Source organism: Solanum dulcamara, chromosome 5 (assembly GCF_947179165.1).
Source record: "Solanum dulcamara chromosome 5, daSolDulc1.2, whole genome shotgun sequence".
Lineage (NCBI taxonomy): Eukaryota > Viridiplantae > Streptophyta > Magnoliopsida > Solanales > Solanaceae > Solanum > Solanum dulcamara.
The window spans coordinates 6,103,430-6,120,655 of NC_077241.1; the positions used below are offsets into that span (position 1 = coordinate 6,103,430).

A 17,226-nucleotide genomic window follows, 5' to 3' on the forward strand; every position below is an offset into this window, starting at 1 on the left:
TACTTTTCTCAGACCTGCAGGATGAGTCATTTAGACGACTCGTCAATACTTTGACGACCCATCGAAATAGATCCATCGGGCCAAATTTCCAGATTTTAATGAAGGGAAATTATATCTTTTTCCAAGTTCGGTTCAATGAACCTAGACATTTTTATGGCTAAGTTCAAATTCTATAAATATTCAATCCTTCAAATTCCCCTTATATTCAATTCATTCTCCTAAAATTTTCTAAAGCAAGAACAAAGACTCTCAAGGTTTCCTCTTCAAACTAAAGCTAGGGTTTCCAGATTTCTACAAGGTTTCTTCTTGAATTCTTAGTGAATTCAAGAAAGGCATGTAGGGATTAATTCATGGGCTCTTTTCACCCATGAATTCCCAAAGATTCCTCAAGTTTTTATTCAATTTTTAATTGATTATGAACCCTAGTTTTGATGAATTGCATTGGGTTGGTTTGATTTCATTTTTAAATGTTATCAATGATCTTTATATGCATGTTCTCATATAAATTGCATGATTTCAAGTTGAATTATAGATGCTCATTCAAAAGCTATATTTTCAAGCTATGATTATGAAGTTAAGATGAGTTTATGAGTTGATGATGAGTTAAATGATTTTCAATGAAAGTTTTATATGAGTTAAAGTTGAGATTTATGATTCTAAAGTTAAAGTTATGATGATGATCAGAGTTAAGATCAAAAGATGTTTAAAGATGGTGATAAGGACAATTCTCATCGAAGTTATGGATTCTTATGAATCACCAAGTAGATGAGCTATTCCTAATATATTTTAAAATGGATTGATAGACAGTTACTATCTTTTCCTACTATGTTATGATCATGTTTATGAGTTTTCGTTGGGATATTGACTAAGCACCTAGAGGGCTTCTAGGTGGAGTTCGGTCTGATAACGTAGTTAGTTATCCGAGGGAAACCTAGTAGCAACCTAAAGTTCCAAACTACGTTGCCCACGTAGGTTACCTTCATGTCCTAGCTAGTGGATCCACATATAGCACAGTTGAGTTGAGTTACTTTTGGAGCATGCTCTGGCAAGGTAGCCTCTCCTGTTTCGATGCAGGAGTCATCGGCCTGTCTCGATACAAGAGTCATTAGATTCCATGTAATAGCTCGCATACTCTTAATTATCAGTTAATGGTCCTATCCCACACAAGTTGGAGTTAAAGTTATGAGATGTCAATTGTCAAGTTATGAGTTTATGATAAAGTTTTATGATATGCATTGACCAAAAGTTTCTTATGATTTAAATTGCTTTTAAGCTTTACACATGTTTATTATGATTGATCATTCATCTTATGGCGTATTGATTACGTTCTTTTACTTGTTCATGCATACCTCACATACTTAGTACATTCAAACGTACTAATGCATATTTTGTCAACATTGTCTCATAATGTAGGGCCGGATGACTCTCGCGATCATCCCACTCGTGGCTAGAGATTTCTTTAGATTTCAAAGAAGTTGCTGAGTCCTTATTCTACCGAGGATAAGACTTTTATTCATGATTACTATTGTATTCACTTTCTTCTATTGTTAGGGTGAGCTAGGAGCTTGTCCTAAGCCCCCATCAAGGGTTAAACTAGAGACATGTTTAGACGATAATGTGATGTAGCCCATGTGGGTGTTGATTGGTTGATTTTATCCCTTAGTCTCATACCCTTTGAGATTATTACTTCCGCTTATCTTTATCGTATTCTTTACCTTATGTATGCAATGTATGCTAAGATGACTTATGGCTGGGGGCCCTCGCATCCCGATCGTCGTATCGCGGCTTGGTCCTAGTTCGGATCGTGACAATATGATGACTTTCATACTACTGGAGATTTTCCCAATTCTTGCTACTCATCTCGTCTCATGTATATCTTTGGGATAAATTAGAGACTTGTGATGATAACGTGTTATAAAACTATATAAAATAATAATAAGAAGAAAGTAGGGAGAAGAGAGAAGACTTCTCATTCCTCTATAAGAATATTCATAGATTGAGATATATTCACAGATCAAATTACAATGAAGAAAAACTTCTTTGTTTATAGGAAAAAACTGACTTGGTCCCTAAGTAGGATTAATTCTTAACTTTTCTCTAAAGGAATCTACATAATAGACATTCACTATAGTACGAATGTGTTTATAATAGGAAAATAAATTTTATAAGTGACTACATTTTTCCACTCACCCAACACCCCGAACCCATACCCCTTAATCATCCCAACCCTGTTACCCCCGAACCCCCACCCCCATCCCCACCCCCACTAGGCCCTATAATTGTTTGCTAGACTATATATAAATATCCTTAGAATAATATTTTTTTTCTTACACTAGAAAGTAAGTTAGAAACTAACTTGTTTTTCAGAAAAGAATAATATCCATAGAAAATATTTTTCATGAAAAATATTCTCCTCCATACCAAACACACCTGATCATCTTCTCAAAACTAAACTACAGTTAGACCTCTTTTTTTAAAACCTCATTTATTTGCACTTAATATGGCGTAACTCTAGATTATTGAGAGGTGTGGAGATTGTATAATAGGCTAGAAGGTTAGTAGGTATGAAGTTTTGTTTTGCTTTTTCAGGAGTAGTCTTATTCTTGTAGTGTCTTGCTTTTGATTCCATCATCGTTTGTTGTTTATTGTATTTAGGTTATTGCAATTTTGTGTTTGCTATTATTTCTTTATTATTAGTTGTTTTATTTTTTCACTATCGTTTTTTCTTTTTCATAATTACTTTGATGTATTATGCTGAGGTGAGAAACCTCAAAAAATAGTCTTTTTACCTATGCGAGGTAGAGAGTAAGACATGCATATATTCTACCCTCTCCATAAATTATTTGTGAGATTTTATTGAACATGTTGTTATTGTAATCAATCACATCTCAATCATTAAGTTAATTTATTTTGTAATTTTACAACCAGTTAAGACGTTTGAATGATTAAATTTTATGGCATATATTGTACTACTTAATATCCCTTATGTTACTTTTATTTATTCATAACAAAAATAAATTTGCACCTTTTTTTTTAAAGTATATATTTTACTATGAGCCTATAAGCTATGTTAATTGGTATAGAGTCTCAACAAACTTGGGAAATCTTTTTCTAAATATGTTGATTTTTTTTAAAATAGTGAATAAGTAAAAGTAAAAGTAAAAGTAAAAATAAAAGGAGGGAGTAGGTTTTTATTGAAAAAATTGAAGAAACACCATTTTTTTAGAAATGAGAAAGAATCTTCGAAACAAAAATTTGAAATATACACATTGATTCACAATTGATATATTTGAGATTGTTAATATTCAGGAGTTCTTTTATTCTTTTTTTCCTACTTCTTGTTAGTTATGTCGTTCTTGCACATTTTCTATTTTTTGGGAGGCCTCTATTGAATTAAAGACAAAACTCAATTTTTTTAATAATTTCATTATCTATGATCAAGACGCGTAAATTTTTTATTCTATACTAGTAAAATATATTATTGATTTTGTTGGTTTGTCAACTTCAATCAAATATATATATAGAATATTCAATATATTAGATATTGATACTAGGTTTAGATATAATTTTGGTATGCATAGATTAAATAATTAGATTGAATAATTTCATATGTATTATTTCTATACATATGTTAAGAGTTATTCATCGTTTATTCTTCTCCTAATTTTTTTGTAAAACGAAAATATAAGAAAATCTCTAGAAAAATAATTTTTGTATTGCAATAATGTAAATAGTTAAACCTTCAAGTAGTTGATACATGTCCAAACTAAATTATAACCAGAAACAATTAAGTTTAAATAAAATATTTTGACAAAAATAGCAAGAAAAAAATTAAAAAATAGAAGAGTATTATGTATTGGAGGTTGCTTTTCAAGTGGGGCCCACTGAAAGTGGGCAAGTTGCCCACTTGGACTTCCTTTTATTTCTCCCACTTGGTATTACTCTTCCTCTTCTGCCTATATATAGGCAATGTTGTAGAGGCATTGAAGACGATATATAGACACACCAATCTTTTCTCTTCTCTGTTTCTCCTTTCTTCTCCCTTATTTTTTCCGCATTAATTTATCAAGTTAGTTTATTTTAGAACACGTTATCAGCACGAGTCTCCATCACTTTGAGCTATATTTTTAGAAAGTAACAAAAGGGGTAAAAAAATTATTTTTCTTAAAATGTCTAATATTTCAAAACTTGAATTTGTTGCTCTTAATATTTTTGGAAAAGGCTACTCATCATGGACACTTGATACCGAAATTCATCTAGAATCGATGGGTCTAGTAGACACCATCAAAGATGACAATACAACATCTAATCAAGACCGTGCTAAAGCCATGATCTTTCTCCGTCACCATCTTGACGATGGGCTAAAATTAAAATATCTCACATTAAAAGATCCCTTAAATTATGAAAAAATTTAATAGAAAGATATGACCACCTGAAGTTGGTCATGCTTCCACAAGCACGTCATGATTGGCTAAACTTGCAATTAATAGATTTCAAAAATATAACTGAATATAATTCTGTCTTGTTTAGAATTATAGCTCAGTTAAATTTATGCTGAGACAAAATAATTGAGCAAGATAAACTCAAAAAAATATACTCCATATTTCCACCCGCGAATATGCTTCTTCAGCAGCAATATCGCGAAAAGAATTTTAAAAAATATTCTGAATTACTATCTCACCTTCTTATTGTTGAACGCCACAAAAAAATATCAATGAAAAATTATGATAGTCGGTCCGTTGGTTCTTTGCCACTCCTTGAAGTGAATCAGGCAAATTATAACCAACGCGAAGAGGCCATGACCCCAGTCGTGGTCATGGTCATGGTCGAAGAAGAAATTATAATAATGATGTTCGGCTGGCACCGAAAAATGATCAACAATATAAAAGGCAGAGTAAAAGGCCAGAAGCTTTATCCAAGAAAAATTCAGAAAGCATATGTCATAGATGTGTAGGTGTGGGGAACTGATCGCAGATTTGCCGGTCATCAAAACGTCTGGTTCAGCTATATCAGACATGCTTAAAGAGGGCAGAAAATAATCCAGAGATAAATTTTATCTCTGAAGATAATATTGAGCCTATGCATCTGGATGTAGTTGGTTTCTTTAATTTTTCAGAAGAAAATATGAATATTGATAAGACTAATAATATTTAAATCATTTTTTTAATTTTATCTGTACTACATATTATGTTTGTATTTTCCTAGTCCATTTAAATAAATAAAATTTATGTAATAAACCATGTATTAATTATAATATTTACTTTATTTTCTTTTGAAGAAAAATATGGATATGCCTCAAATTTTGTTTGGATCAATGATCAATCACGAGGATATTTGTATAATTGATAGTGGAACAACTCATGCTATTCTTAAAGACAAGAAATATTTTTCCAACTTGCTTAGAAGAAAAGCAAATGTTACTACAAATTCTAGTAATTCAAAAATGATTGAAGGCTCCGAAAGAGCTATTATAATTCTGCCTAAGGGGATAACAATTGTTATAGAAGATGCACTATTCTCTTCTAAATCTCCAAGAAACTTGTTAAATTTTAAAGATATCCGCAGAAATGGATATCATGTTGAGACACTAAATGAAATGAATACTGAATATCTTGGTATAACCAAGAGTGTCTCACGACAGAAATATGTTTTGAAAAAATTACCAACTTTGTCGTCTGACCTATATTATGCAAAGATTAGTACAATTGAAGCACATATGATCGTAAAACAGAAGTTTACTGATCTAAATATATTTGTGTTATTGCATGATCGAATAGGTCATCCTGAATCAATAATGATGAGACGAATCCTTGAAAATTCAACTGGACTTTCGTTAAAGAACCAGAAGATTCTTACGAATGATGAACTTTCATGTGCTGCTTGTTATCAAGGTCGATCCTGAAGGTTGGGATCGAATCTCCTAGCTTTTTAGAGCGTATATATGGAAATATATGTGGACCTATTCATCCACCTAGTGGATTGTTTTGATATTTTATGATCCTAATAGATGCATCATTTAGATGGTCTCACGTATGCCTCTTATCATCCCTCAATCTGGCATTTGCAAAGTTATTAGCACAAATAATAATATTGAGAGCGCAATTCCCAGATTATCCAATTAAGGCCATTCGCCTTGATAATGCTGGAGAATTTACATCCCAAACTTTTAATGATTATTGCTTATCAATTGGGATAAAAATTGAACATCTTGTTGCTCATGTTCATATTCAAAATGGCCTTGCAGAGTCATTTATAAAGCGCCTACAATTAATAGCAAGACCTCTACTAATGAAAACAAAATTGCCAATTACTGTTTGGGGTCATGCTATCTTACATGCAACAGCACTTATACGTCTCAGACCGACACATTATAATAAATACTCTCCGTCACAATTAGTATTTGGACATGAGCCAAATATAAACCATCTAAGAATTTTTGATTGTGCGGTATACGTGCCTGTAGCACTACCACAACGTATAAAGATGGGCCATCAACAAAGGATGGGCATATATGTTGGGTTTGACTCACCCTCCATAATTCGATACCTTGAACCGTTGACTAAAGACTTATTCACTACTCGATTAGCAGATTGTCGGTTTGATGAAACAAGTTTCCCGCCATTAAGGAAAGAGAAAAAGGAACCCGAAAAAGAAATTGCGTAGAAAGTTTTATCACTATCTCATTTTGATCCACGTACCCGCACATGTGAGCAGGAGGTCCAAAAGATCACCCACTTACAGAAAATAACAAATTAAATGCCAAATACATTTACTGATTTGAAATGGATAACTAAGTCACATATTCCTGCAGTAAATATGCCTATCCGGATTGAAGTCCCAAAAGCATCATCTACTAGTATCATAACTTCTAAATCTCAAACACGCCTGAAGCGTGGTAGATCATTGGGTTCAAAGGATAAAAATACCACAAAGAGAAGCGTAAGGAATAATAAAGATGATACTACACAAGAACCTCCTGAAGAAGGTCGAGATTTGAGTAATCTTGATATTCCTGAAGAAATCAGTGAACCTGAGACTCAAGTGAATGAAGAACTTTCAATAAATTCTATCGGTGATGAGATAAATTTAGACCGATCAAAAATCACGATTGATAATGTTTTTGCATATAATATTGCAATTAACCTCATGCAAGATAGTGAAAGTCTTGATCCTAAATCCATCGAAGAATATCGACGTAGATGTGATTGGCCAGAATGGCAAAAGGCAATTCAATCAGAATTAGACTCATTTGCTAAACGTGAGGTTTTTGGACCTGTAGTCCAAACCCCTAAAGGTGTAAAACCAGTTGGCTATAAATGAGTTTTGTGCGAAAATGAAATGAGAGAAATGAAATTGTAATTTACAAGGGACGCCTTGTTGCACAAAGATTCTCTCAAAGACTCAAGGTCAAATATGAAAATAACATTTCGATATCTCATCAGTCTAGTTGTACATAAAAATCTTAAAATACATCTAATGGATGTAGTTACAACTTACCTTTATGGTTCACTTGATAATGAAATTTACATGAAAATTCCAAAAAGATTAAAATTGCCTGAAACATGTAATAAATCTCGGGAGATGTACCCAATAAAACTGCAAAGATCATTATATGGTCTAAAATAATCAGGGCGTATGTGGTATAATCGCCTTAGTGAGTACTTAATAAATGAAGGCTATATAAATGATGTCATTTGTCCATGCATTTTTATTAAGAAAACGAAATCAGAGTTTGTTATACTCGCCGTTTATGTTGATGACATAAATCTCATTGGAACCCCTGAAGAGGTCCAAAAAGCGATTGAAGACGATATATAGACACGACAATCTTTTCTCTTCTCTGTTTCTCCTTTCTTCTCCCTTATTCTTTCCGCATTAATTTATCAAGTTAGTTTATTTTATAAGAAAGAGAAATTTATAATTCCATTACTCCATTTATATCAAAAAGATCCAGCCAAATCTCAATGGGCTCTACCGGGCCCAATCCGATCCATTAAGGCCCAATTTTCAAATCTCCCCGTACTTTCTCAATCACCTCTCCTTCTCCGGCGAAATCTACACTTGTAATCCATTTTCCGGCGCAATCCTCGCGATCTAGACCGGACTATAGGCTCTGCAGTGAGTTCCCATCGGATTCTGTCCTTTTCTCTTTGAAGCTGGGATAGTATTTGGAATCGGTGTTTCCTGCAAAGATATGATAGGAAAGAGAGTGTGCAGTGGATGGCGCCCGTTCCTTCTATGTTTACCTCTGTTTTTTGTTTTTGTTCATATAATGTCAGGTGAATACTGAGTAGTTTCCCTATTTCAATCTTCTTACTTTTAGCTTTCTAAATTGAAGCATCAATATAACTTACTGGTTTAAATAATCTGATTCTCAGTTTTAGAACTACGGCAGCACTCTACTGCAGAAGTTCCACAAAGGAAACAATACAATAAGTTTGATCATCTGGTTCTTGGACCTGCTGCGGGGGAAGGATTGCCTGATCGGCTACAGTGCAAAGGTTTACATCCTTTTTCGTTAATATTTGTGATTCCTATTAAATTTCTCTGTAGTTTTTTTTTTGATAACTCGGTCCACCAAGTCTAGAATAAATATGAAGAAATCATCTAGTGTATTTGTCAGTGCTGGGATTTGAGGCAAATTTCTATGTAGTTTTCTCTTAGGATATTTAGAAACTCGTGAAATGGTGTGTTTGTAAGCGTATGTATCATGTTGAACTAGTTATATTGCTCAAAATTTTAGTGAGAAGCTCTAATTAGTAGTGTACTACTCCGTGTATGTGTCTACTTTAATAATTTCTAGCTCAGTATAACCTCCTTCCAAATGCAGTGTTATTCAATTAGCTCTCTTAACGTGCATTTCTGGATTCAGTTGCATGAATGCGTATTTTTGATTTATGCAACTCTAACTTAGTAGTGTTTCTACCATTTGATCTGTGTATATATTCATGCATCTAATTTAAAATCGGTAAATTTACCTTTGTTAATCTAAATGACAGGCAATAAAGCTCTCACCAAGACTCATTTTGGAGCATCTTCTAAAAATTTGAAGGCGGGAGGCAATATTTCCATTGTCACTGTGTTTGCCACATATAATACTGCTGTTGATCAGCAGACAAGTGGCAAATCACTAGACAGTGTTACGGTTGGGAACATTTCCTACAACAAGTTGGAAAGGTCAATTACCATCTTGAATGTCTTTGTTAATTTCATTCAGGTAAACCCATGTGCAAGACATTATTGATCAATCCTGTGTAATTGTTAAGATTCTCAAGTAGACTTTGATGACATAAGCTCCGCTTTGCTGATATGCAAATTGGATAATCAAACAAAACACCAGCAGAAATCATTTTTTTGGAAAACTTCTCCTTGAAAGGTTATTGTTTTCTTCCTACTTTATCCACAAAAAAAGGTTATTGTTTTCTTCCTATCACACTTTGAAATAGTCGAGAATAATTATGGCGAAGGTTATTGTTTTATGCATACCTCTTAATAAAAGGGCAGCCCGGTGCACTTAAGCTCCCGCTATGCGCAGGGTCCGGGGAAGGGCCCGACCACAAGGGTCTGTTGTACGCAGCTTTACCTTGCATTTCTGCCAGAGGCTGTTTCCAAGGCTTGAACCCGTGACCTGCATACCTCTTAATGAATCCTACAAAAGAATTTTGTCTAGGATTGATAGTGTGAAGTATATTTTTTGTATATGTATGCTTGAGATGCGTGAAGGCTTTCAACTGCAATGGTTTTATGGTAGATGCACCTATTTGTAAGGCCTCTTGCATCCTTCTTAGTGATGTTTGGCAAGGTGTAGGGTAAAAGCATCCACGACAAAACATTAAAACAGCACAACGGGACATGAAAAGGTTGTTGCGAGACATGAAAAGTCGTTCAAACTGCCTTCCTCACTAGCCTTTAGTTCAAATTCATTAGAGTGAGCTTTGATTGCTTATTTGGCTTTATTTTGTGGAGGCAAACAAAAATATGCGATGGTTTGCTTCGTCCTTTTTTTTTCCATCGTCTTATGAGAACCTTGATATTCCTTCTGGATATCTTGGCACTTCCATTTCGCTTTCTTATTTTATTTCCGAAGTGCCTGTCTTGCTCCAAAATTAGAGTACTTCTGATAAAATGTCATTACCAAGCCAAACTTTGCAAGCTGTTACCGTATGTATTATCTGTATTATCTAGAAGTTAATTTCAGTTGCAATTTATTTGACTTGGATTTGATACGTGCAGGAGACAATGCCTCAGAGCAACATCATCATCCTTACTAATCCATCATCTAAGCTTCCAGTGGAAAGAGATAGACTGACCATTCTGCCCATTCAAGGTGATTATTCACGAGAAATGTTGATGCTACAAAGAATCAGGTCTTACATTGTAAGAGCACAGTTCATTATTATGAAGGGTATTCTTCTTTTATGTTGATTTGGCTTTAGAACTTCCCCAATTCCTAATGTGGTTACAGCATACCAAGTGTTCTTATCTAATATTATAAAAAATAATTTATTTATATTTTTTAAATTAGTATATTTTAAATAATTTAATCAAATAAACTAAAAGTATAAGATTTTCATTGACGTCATGAAATGTATGTTTGACAAAAATGTTAATATTATAAATATAATGTCAAAATTATTAAAACATTTGACAAAAAAATAATCTATCAAGTTTAACTAAAAACTAAGTGTTTTGCAATGTGAAATATCAAGTCAATAGTACTAAAATAAATGAAATTGAAAATATGAGATAAATCCTAAATTCAAAACAAAAAATTTAACATAATGCTCTTATAGCAAATTTTAACACAACGTACATAAATATGATTTTAAAAATTAGAATATTAATAAAATTATTTTCAAAAATAAATAGAATAGTAAATAAATAAATAGTATGAAAAATTGCATGGAATGAAAAAGTAAAGGTTGAGAATGAGAATGAAATGAAATATAAATAAAAAAATAAAATATATATATTTAGAAAATATTAGAGTAATAAAAATATTTTTTTTTAAAAAATAGTAGAAATAAAAAATAAATTAAAATGAAAAAATAGAAATATAAATAAAAGAAGAATTTTAAAAAGCCTCATGTAATTGTAATTACACCAATTTCTTACCCTCCCTTGGGAATTGAAGAGCGTAATTACTCCCCTTCAATTACACCAAATTCCTTTCTTACCAAGTAATTACTTGGTCTACCAAACATGCCAAAGAGTGTAATTACACCAAATCTCAATTTCATTGTGGCTTTCTAAACATGCTCTAAGTGTCTGTGTGTTTCCAGAAATTGTCAAGCAATTGTCTAGAATGATGACGTTTAAACATATAGTAAAGGGACACAGTTAAAAGTACCATCTGTTGTATGTAAGTGTTGATTTATTGCAAAATTTGCTATCATGTCTCTATTTCTGTCGATTTGTTGAGTCTAATCCCCTAAGAAAATTTTAGATGATTTGTCTTTTGTGTCATGCACGGTGTTCTTTTTTGTTTATAGTTTTCCGTTGCAGGTCTTTCTAGAAACGCGGGCTGCGGAGCATTCAAAATTGAAGGGACAAGTGAATCATTACATCTTTACCGACTCAGATATAGCAGTGGTTGATGATTTGGGGCAGATATTTCATGATCACCCTAATTTTCATGTGGCTCTAACATTCCGTAACAACAAAGAGCAACCTCTGAATTCAGGATTTATAGCAGTGAGGGGCACTCCTGAGGGAATTTTAAGGTTTGTTTATCTGTATTTTATTCTACCTGAATTTATGGGGGACAGTGCTAAAAAGATATCTAATAATGGTGATTTGCTTGTGCGTTTGAATTTTTTTAGATTATAATAGCTGTGGTAGGCGTTCCTCAGTGAATTCTAAGCTTATAGATGTTGTATTATGTAGTTCTGATATTGTTTAGGAGGACTGTCTAGTAAGAACCCCGGAGATTCAACAGATGTTTCTTTGTTTGTATGCTTGAAATTTTGAAAACTTGTGATTTGGTATATCTGTTTTCTTTGTCAGAATGTACTAAGTCTCTTTTATTAATTTAACAGCAGAACTTGGAAATACATTTGTTTATATCTCTTCCTAAAGCCATTATAACTCTTTTACTGTGCAGAGCAAAGTTTTTCTTGGAAGAAGTACTAAAAGTCTACACCTCAAAGTTCATGAAAGCTTCCAGAATGCTCGGGGATCAATTAGCTCTTGCCTGGGTTGTAAAATCTCACTCTTCCTTTGATGTCCGAAGGTTTTCTAGAAAACAAGCATTTATGGACCAAATCAGTGGCGCTTCAGTGCTATTTTTGCCGTGTTCCATTTATAACTGGACACCACCAGAGGGTGCCGGTCAATTTCATGGGATGCCCTTGGATGTTAAGGTACAGTTCTGGTTTAAGCTTTGTTTTGGGTTATTATAAATGGTGAATTTTTAGTGAGTTTCTGAAATGAATATTGAATTTCCAGTTTAGGGAGTTGTAAATTATTAACATATAAATGTGTAGATAGTTATCAACTAAACATACATATAACTGAAACAAAATGTCCAAGTGCATTCTCCATGTTAGATTTTCAGAAGTCTGAATCTTCATTATGTAGTAGATTGTCACTTGTATTGTTGCTGAAGTAAAGAGAGACTTTTTTTTTGAGGAAGTAACAACTTGTATTCTAACAAGTTACAGGTTTCCTAATTACAATTGAGGTAGAGTATCCGGAAGATCTTCAACCCTTTACCAAAAAATTACAAAGAGCTTAAGACATCTACAACTGATTCCAGATCTTCCATATACTCCTGTTTACACCAAAAATGAAACAACACTAAACAATTCATCTTCATCTTGTGGATGCTGTTGCTCTTGTTCTGGAAGCACCTGAAGTTTCTTTCTCTCCAAACTGACCACCAGCTCCAGAGGTTTCTTTCTCTCCAAACTGACCACCAGATGCAACCTGGTATAATTTTCCATCTATCCTTATGGTCAGAGATGTTAGTATAGTTGCTCCAGATCTTCAGGGTCTGAGCTATTTTTCTTGGCATCACCCAGCTCAGACCCTTCATAATTATGAAGATTTTCCACAGTAGATAGGTAATCCTGCAGTGTAGAAATAGGTGAGTAACTGTCTCAGCCTTTTCTTTACATAAGAAGCATCTAGGGCTTAGATGGATCCCCCTCTTCATGAGATTTTCTTGAGTTAACACAGCTTGTTTAGCCACAAGCCAAGTAAAACAGGATACTTTACAAGGAATTTTAACTTTCCATATAAGCTTCCAAGGCCAGTCATCAATCTGATTATCATAAGGATTAAGCTTTTTGTAGGCCCCTTTCACACTGAATCTGCCTTGACTGTGACCCTGCCATTCCAATCTATCTTGGTCATTAGAAGTTCCTTTGAATTGATGCAACTTGCTGTAGAACTCAACTAACCTCAAAATCTCCCAGCATTAAAAGGTCTTCTAAAACTCAAGTTCCATCCCTGTTCTGACCAAACTTCAGTCACAGTGGCCCTTTGCTGCTGATTTAGAATGCAAATGTCATGAAAGGTATCCTTTAGAGAAGCTTGTTCAAGCCAGTTGTCTTCCCAGAAAGAAACCTTCCTGCCGTCTTCTGTTTTTATACAAAAATTCTCTTAGCTTTGGCCACAAATTACTGATGGACCTCCAAAGGCTGATTCCATTAGTGTTAGTGACCATTTTGGTGGTCCAATGGTCTGTCATTCCATACTTCGACTGGATTACTTCTTTTCAGAGTGCCAGTTCACTAGATGCAAGTCTCCAGAGCCACTTCATCGTAAGGCATTGATTCTGTGTTTTTAAGTTCCTTACCCCCATACCCCCTTTCTGTTTACTCCCAATCAGTGCATCCCACTTTACCAAGTGGAATTTCTTGGTTTCACTGTTTCTTTCCCAGAGAAAATTTCTTCTGAGGACATCAAGTCTCTCAATGACCCCATCAGGGATAGGGAAAAGGGACATCATATATGTAGGCATTGAGTCCAAAACACTATTGATTAGTGTTAGTCTTCCTCCTGTGGAGAGAGATTGATTCCATATATCTATAGACCTGTTCTTAACTTAACTTCCACGTGGACCTCTTAAGGAAAAGATTCTGCATACAGCTATTGAAAATCTGAAAAAGAATCTAGAGTTGGTAAACGTCCTGTACCTGACGAATGACATACTTCATAAATGAGATTGTGAAAGGATACATACTTGGTTTCGTTCTGAGTTTTGGATTCGTTTTTGGGTACAGGTTGTGCATTTTAAGGGATCAAGAAAGAGACTTATGCTGGAGTCTTGGAGCTTCTTAAAGTCAACGTCATCTTCAGACATCGCGGACATGTTATGCCTAATCCTAAGAAGTGGCAGGACAAAGTACGATTTCTAGTTCAGATTAATTTGGTGTTATCAGAGGGGATTTTTTCTTTTTGAGCAAGAATGTCCGCACATTCATTTAGAAGAATGGCCAGAGCGTTTGAAGTTGTTGGTTGTAAGACCAGTCAATTTTCACGATCCAGATGGAGCTTGAGCTTAAAACAACAGGTCAATATTACTGCTCAGTTGTGACTTTAGAGACTCAGATGACTGATGGTTTCTAGCTAAAATGAAACAGACACAACTTGTGTTCTTATTTTTTGTGTAACTATACGTAAGTTACTGAAAATTGATTCCATGTTTCCTTCTTTGTTTTCTAGAAACTTCAACAAGATCAGTATTAGCATTTAACTTTTGCGCTGTCTATAGGAACTTCAACACTGTTTTCTTCTCTTCTGGAATGTAAAAGATATCACTTATATGTGTTGTTGAGTTTATATGCTTATGAGATTGTTTATGGTTGCCAGAATAAAGTATTAAAGTTTCTTGATTTGTTTTTTATTTTGGGTTTCACACTATAGTTTGAGCATATAGCAGTAACAGTTGAAAATATAACACATTGTTCAAAAGTGAAATTGGGTGGTTTTGTTGAAGAGGAAATTAAGTGGTAGGTCCGGCATTGATGGAGAAAGGTAAGATGTGAGCAAGGTGGCTGGTTAGTCAACAATGGTGGCTGAGAGAGTTGAAAAAGAAAAAAGTGTATACAATGAGGGAGACTTTTAGGAATTCGGAGCCTAAAGGTAATTTTTTTATATTTTGTTTATAAAAATTTTAAAACTACGATCAATTTTTATAAGAAATTAAAAGGGCAAATACGCACGTCTTTCCTTTTGTCAGTGACGACCGTTAAGCCCACCATTAGAGAAAGTCGTAAGTCGCATGACAGCATGCAACTTTCCTTAACGGTGTGGGCCATGGCTCTTTTCCCACCCCCACCCCACCCTATCCCATCCCGTTGTCCACCCCCAACGTTTTATATTAATTAGGTTTTTTTTATTATAAATTTGTATATTTATGTTTTAGCTTAAATTTACAAATTAGGTTTTATCATTTTTGATGTTAATTTATTTGACATTACAAATGTTTTCTCTTTAACTTTCATTTTTTTTTTATTTCTTATAAATTTACGATCATAGTTTTTTTAAGTTTGCGTGTTTCTCATAAATTAATAGTGCTTAGAATGTAGGAGGGAGATTCTTATTGCATTGTCCAACCCATAAACGTTTTTTCATTAATTAGATGAGTAAATCTAATTAGAATGGTTTTCATGCTATCCGTGAATAACCATACAATATGTGATCCATATTAATCAGAGTTCCAAAAACTTCGAACACCAAATGAAAAAAGGAGTATTGATTTGTACCACTCGTTTCCACCACCTAGCCTACTTTGAGAAGAAATTATTTTGGAGGAAATACATCAAAACCGCCCCGAACTTGGCAACATAATTTACTTTAGTATTTTGACTATACGGGCGTTTAAATACCCCTTTAACAACTTTAAGTGAATTAAATATCACTCTAAAGGGTGATGTGGCAGAGAGAGTGACTGTACTATCCTTAAAGCGAGTGAAGACATTTTTTTAAAAATAAAATTATAAAATCATACACATGACATTTTTTTTATAGGTCAATATAATTAATATTTTAAATAATATTTTCTTGATATACTAACTTTTATTAAAATATGTAAATTTTCTTATTGGCTATAATTTTTTAATTTTTTTTTCTTTCTTTATTCTTCTCCAATATAGCTTCTTCTCCATAGAAGCATCATTTTTTCCTTCATCTTCATCTTCAACTCTACCATACCTATTCGGCATACCCATCATCGAATTATCAATCACATGTTTGCTTTGAAATTTTAATTTCTCAAATTCACCATTAATGAACATCTTGGTGAGAAATTAAGATACATTAATAGTGATTTATTTATTTTTAGAGGAAGAAAGCCCCCATTCTTATTTTCTTATCTCATTTTGAGGGAAAAGAAAGAAAGGAAGAGGATAAGGAAAAATATGTGTGTGTGTGTGTGGGGGGGGGGGGGGGAGAAAAGAGAAAGAAGAAAGGAAAGGAACAGTGAAGGCCAAAAATGGTGAAGAATGAATAAGAAAGAAGTGAGGGGTGGGTAGGGGTGGGGGTGGGGCGTGGGGCAGGGGTGGAGGCAGGGTTTGGGAGGAAAATAAAAATGGGTCATTTTTATATTTTGATTTAAAAAATATATATATATTAATTAAATTAATTAGGATAAATTAATTTCAGAAGTGTTAAAGAATAAATAAAAATAAATAAATAAAATTAATGATGTGGTGCTTACATGACGATGATGTGATAGGTGAGAGTGATTTTATGATCATACGATGATATTTAATTCATTTTAAAATTGTTAAAGGGGACATTTAAACACTCATGTAATTAAAGTACTAAAATAAGTTATGCTGCCAAATTTGAGAGGATTTTGATGTATGATCCCATTATTTAATTATGGTAATAGATTGAAGTAGCACATACACTTGGTTGTGGTTACTCACTTCGTTTTAGTTTCAATTTATTTATCTGATTTTAATTTGTTCAACATTTAATAAAATAAAAATAAAAATTTATTTTTATAATTTTAAACAAAATATATGTGAAATGTACCAAAATATAATTTAATCTTATGATCTTAAACATGTCATATGAAAACTTAAAATTAAAGAATTACCAAAAAATATATTTTTTTAAAGTGAAATAAAAAGAAAAATAAGACAAATAAATTAAAACGAAAAGAATACAACTTTGTAATTAAGGTTTTAGTAGTAAATAAATTTATATTATTAATAGGAATACTTCCTTCACATAATTAAAAGAACTTAAGAAAAAAGAGATAACTTTTAA

General features: G+C 33.3%; 1 protein-coding gene across 1 annotated transcript; it reads left to right on the top strand.

Moving 5' to 3' along the window:
- Positions 1-7,854: 7,854 nt before the first annotated feature.
- Positions 7,855-14,819, top strand: LOC129888910 (uncharacterized). Its single transcript, XM_055963974.1, has 7 exons — positions 7,855-8,279; positions 8,379-8,501; positions 9,000-9,217; positions 10,234-10,377; positions 11,506-11,723; positions 12,104-12,362; positions 14,229-14,819. The coding sequence occupies exons 1-7, from the start codon at positions 8,195-8,197 to the stop codon at positions 14,361-14,363; spliced, it is 1,182 nt and encodes a 393-aa protein (XP_055819949.1). The 5' UTR covers positions 7,855-8,194; the 3' UTR covers positions 14,364-14,819.
- Positions 14,820-17,226: the final 2,407 nt, after the last annotated feature.

What these genes read in the sequence shown, in the direction of transcription:
- LOC129888910 (XM_055963974.1), top strand. Translation starts at nt 8,195, where the DNA reads ATGATAGGAAAGAGAGTGTGCAGTGGATGGCGCCCGTTCCTTCTATGT. An exon ending in TCTTTGTTAATTTCATTCAG is followed by an intron (nt 9,218 to 10,233) that starts GTAAACCCATGT and finishes TGATACGTGCAG; the next exon opens with GAGACAATGCCTCAGAGCAA. An exon ending in ACTCCTGAGGGAATTTTAAG is followed by an intron (nt 11,724 to 12,103) that starts GTTTGTTTATCT and finishes TTTACTGTGCAG; the next exon opens with AGCAAAGTTTTTCTTGGAAG.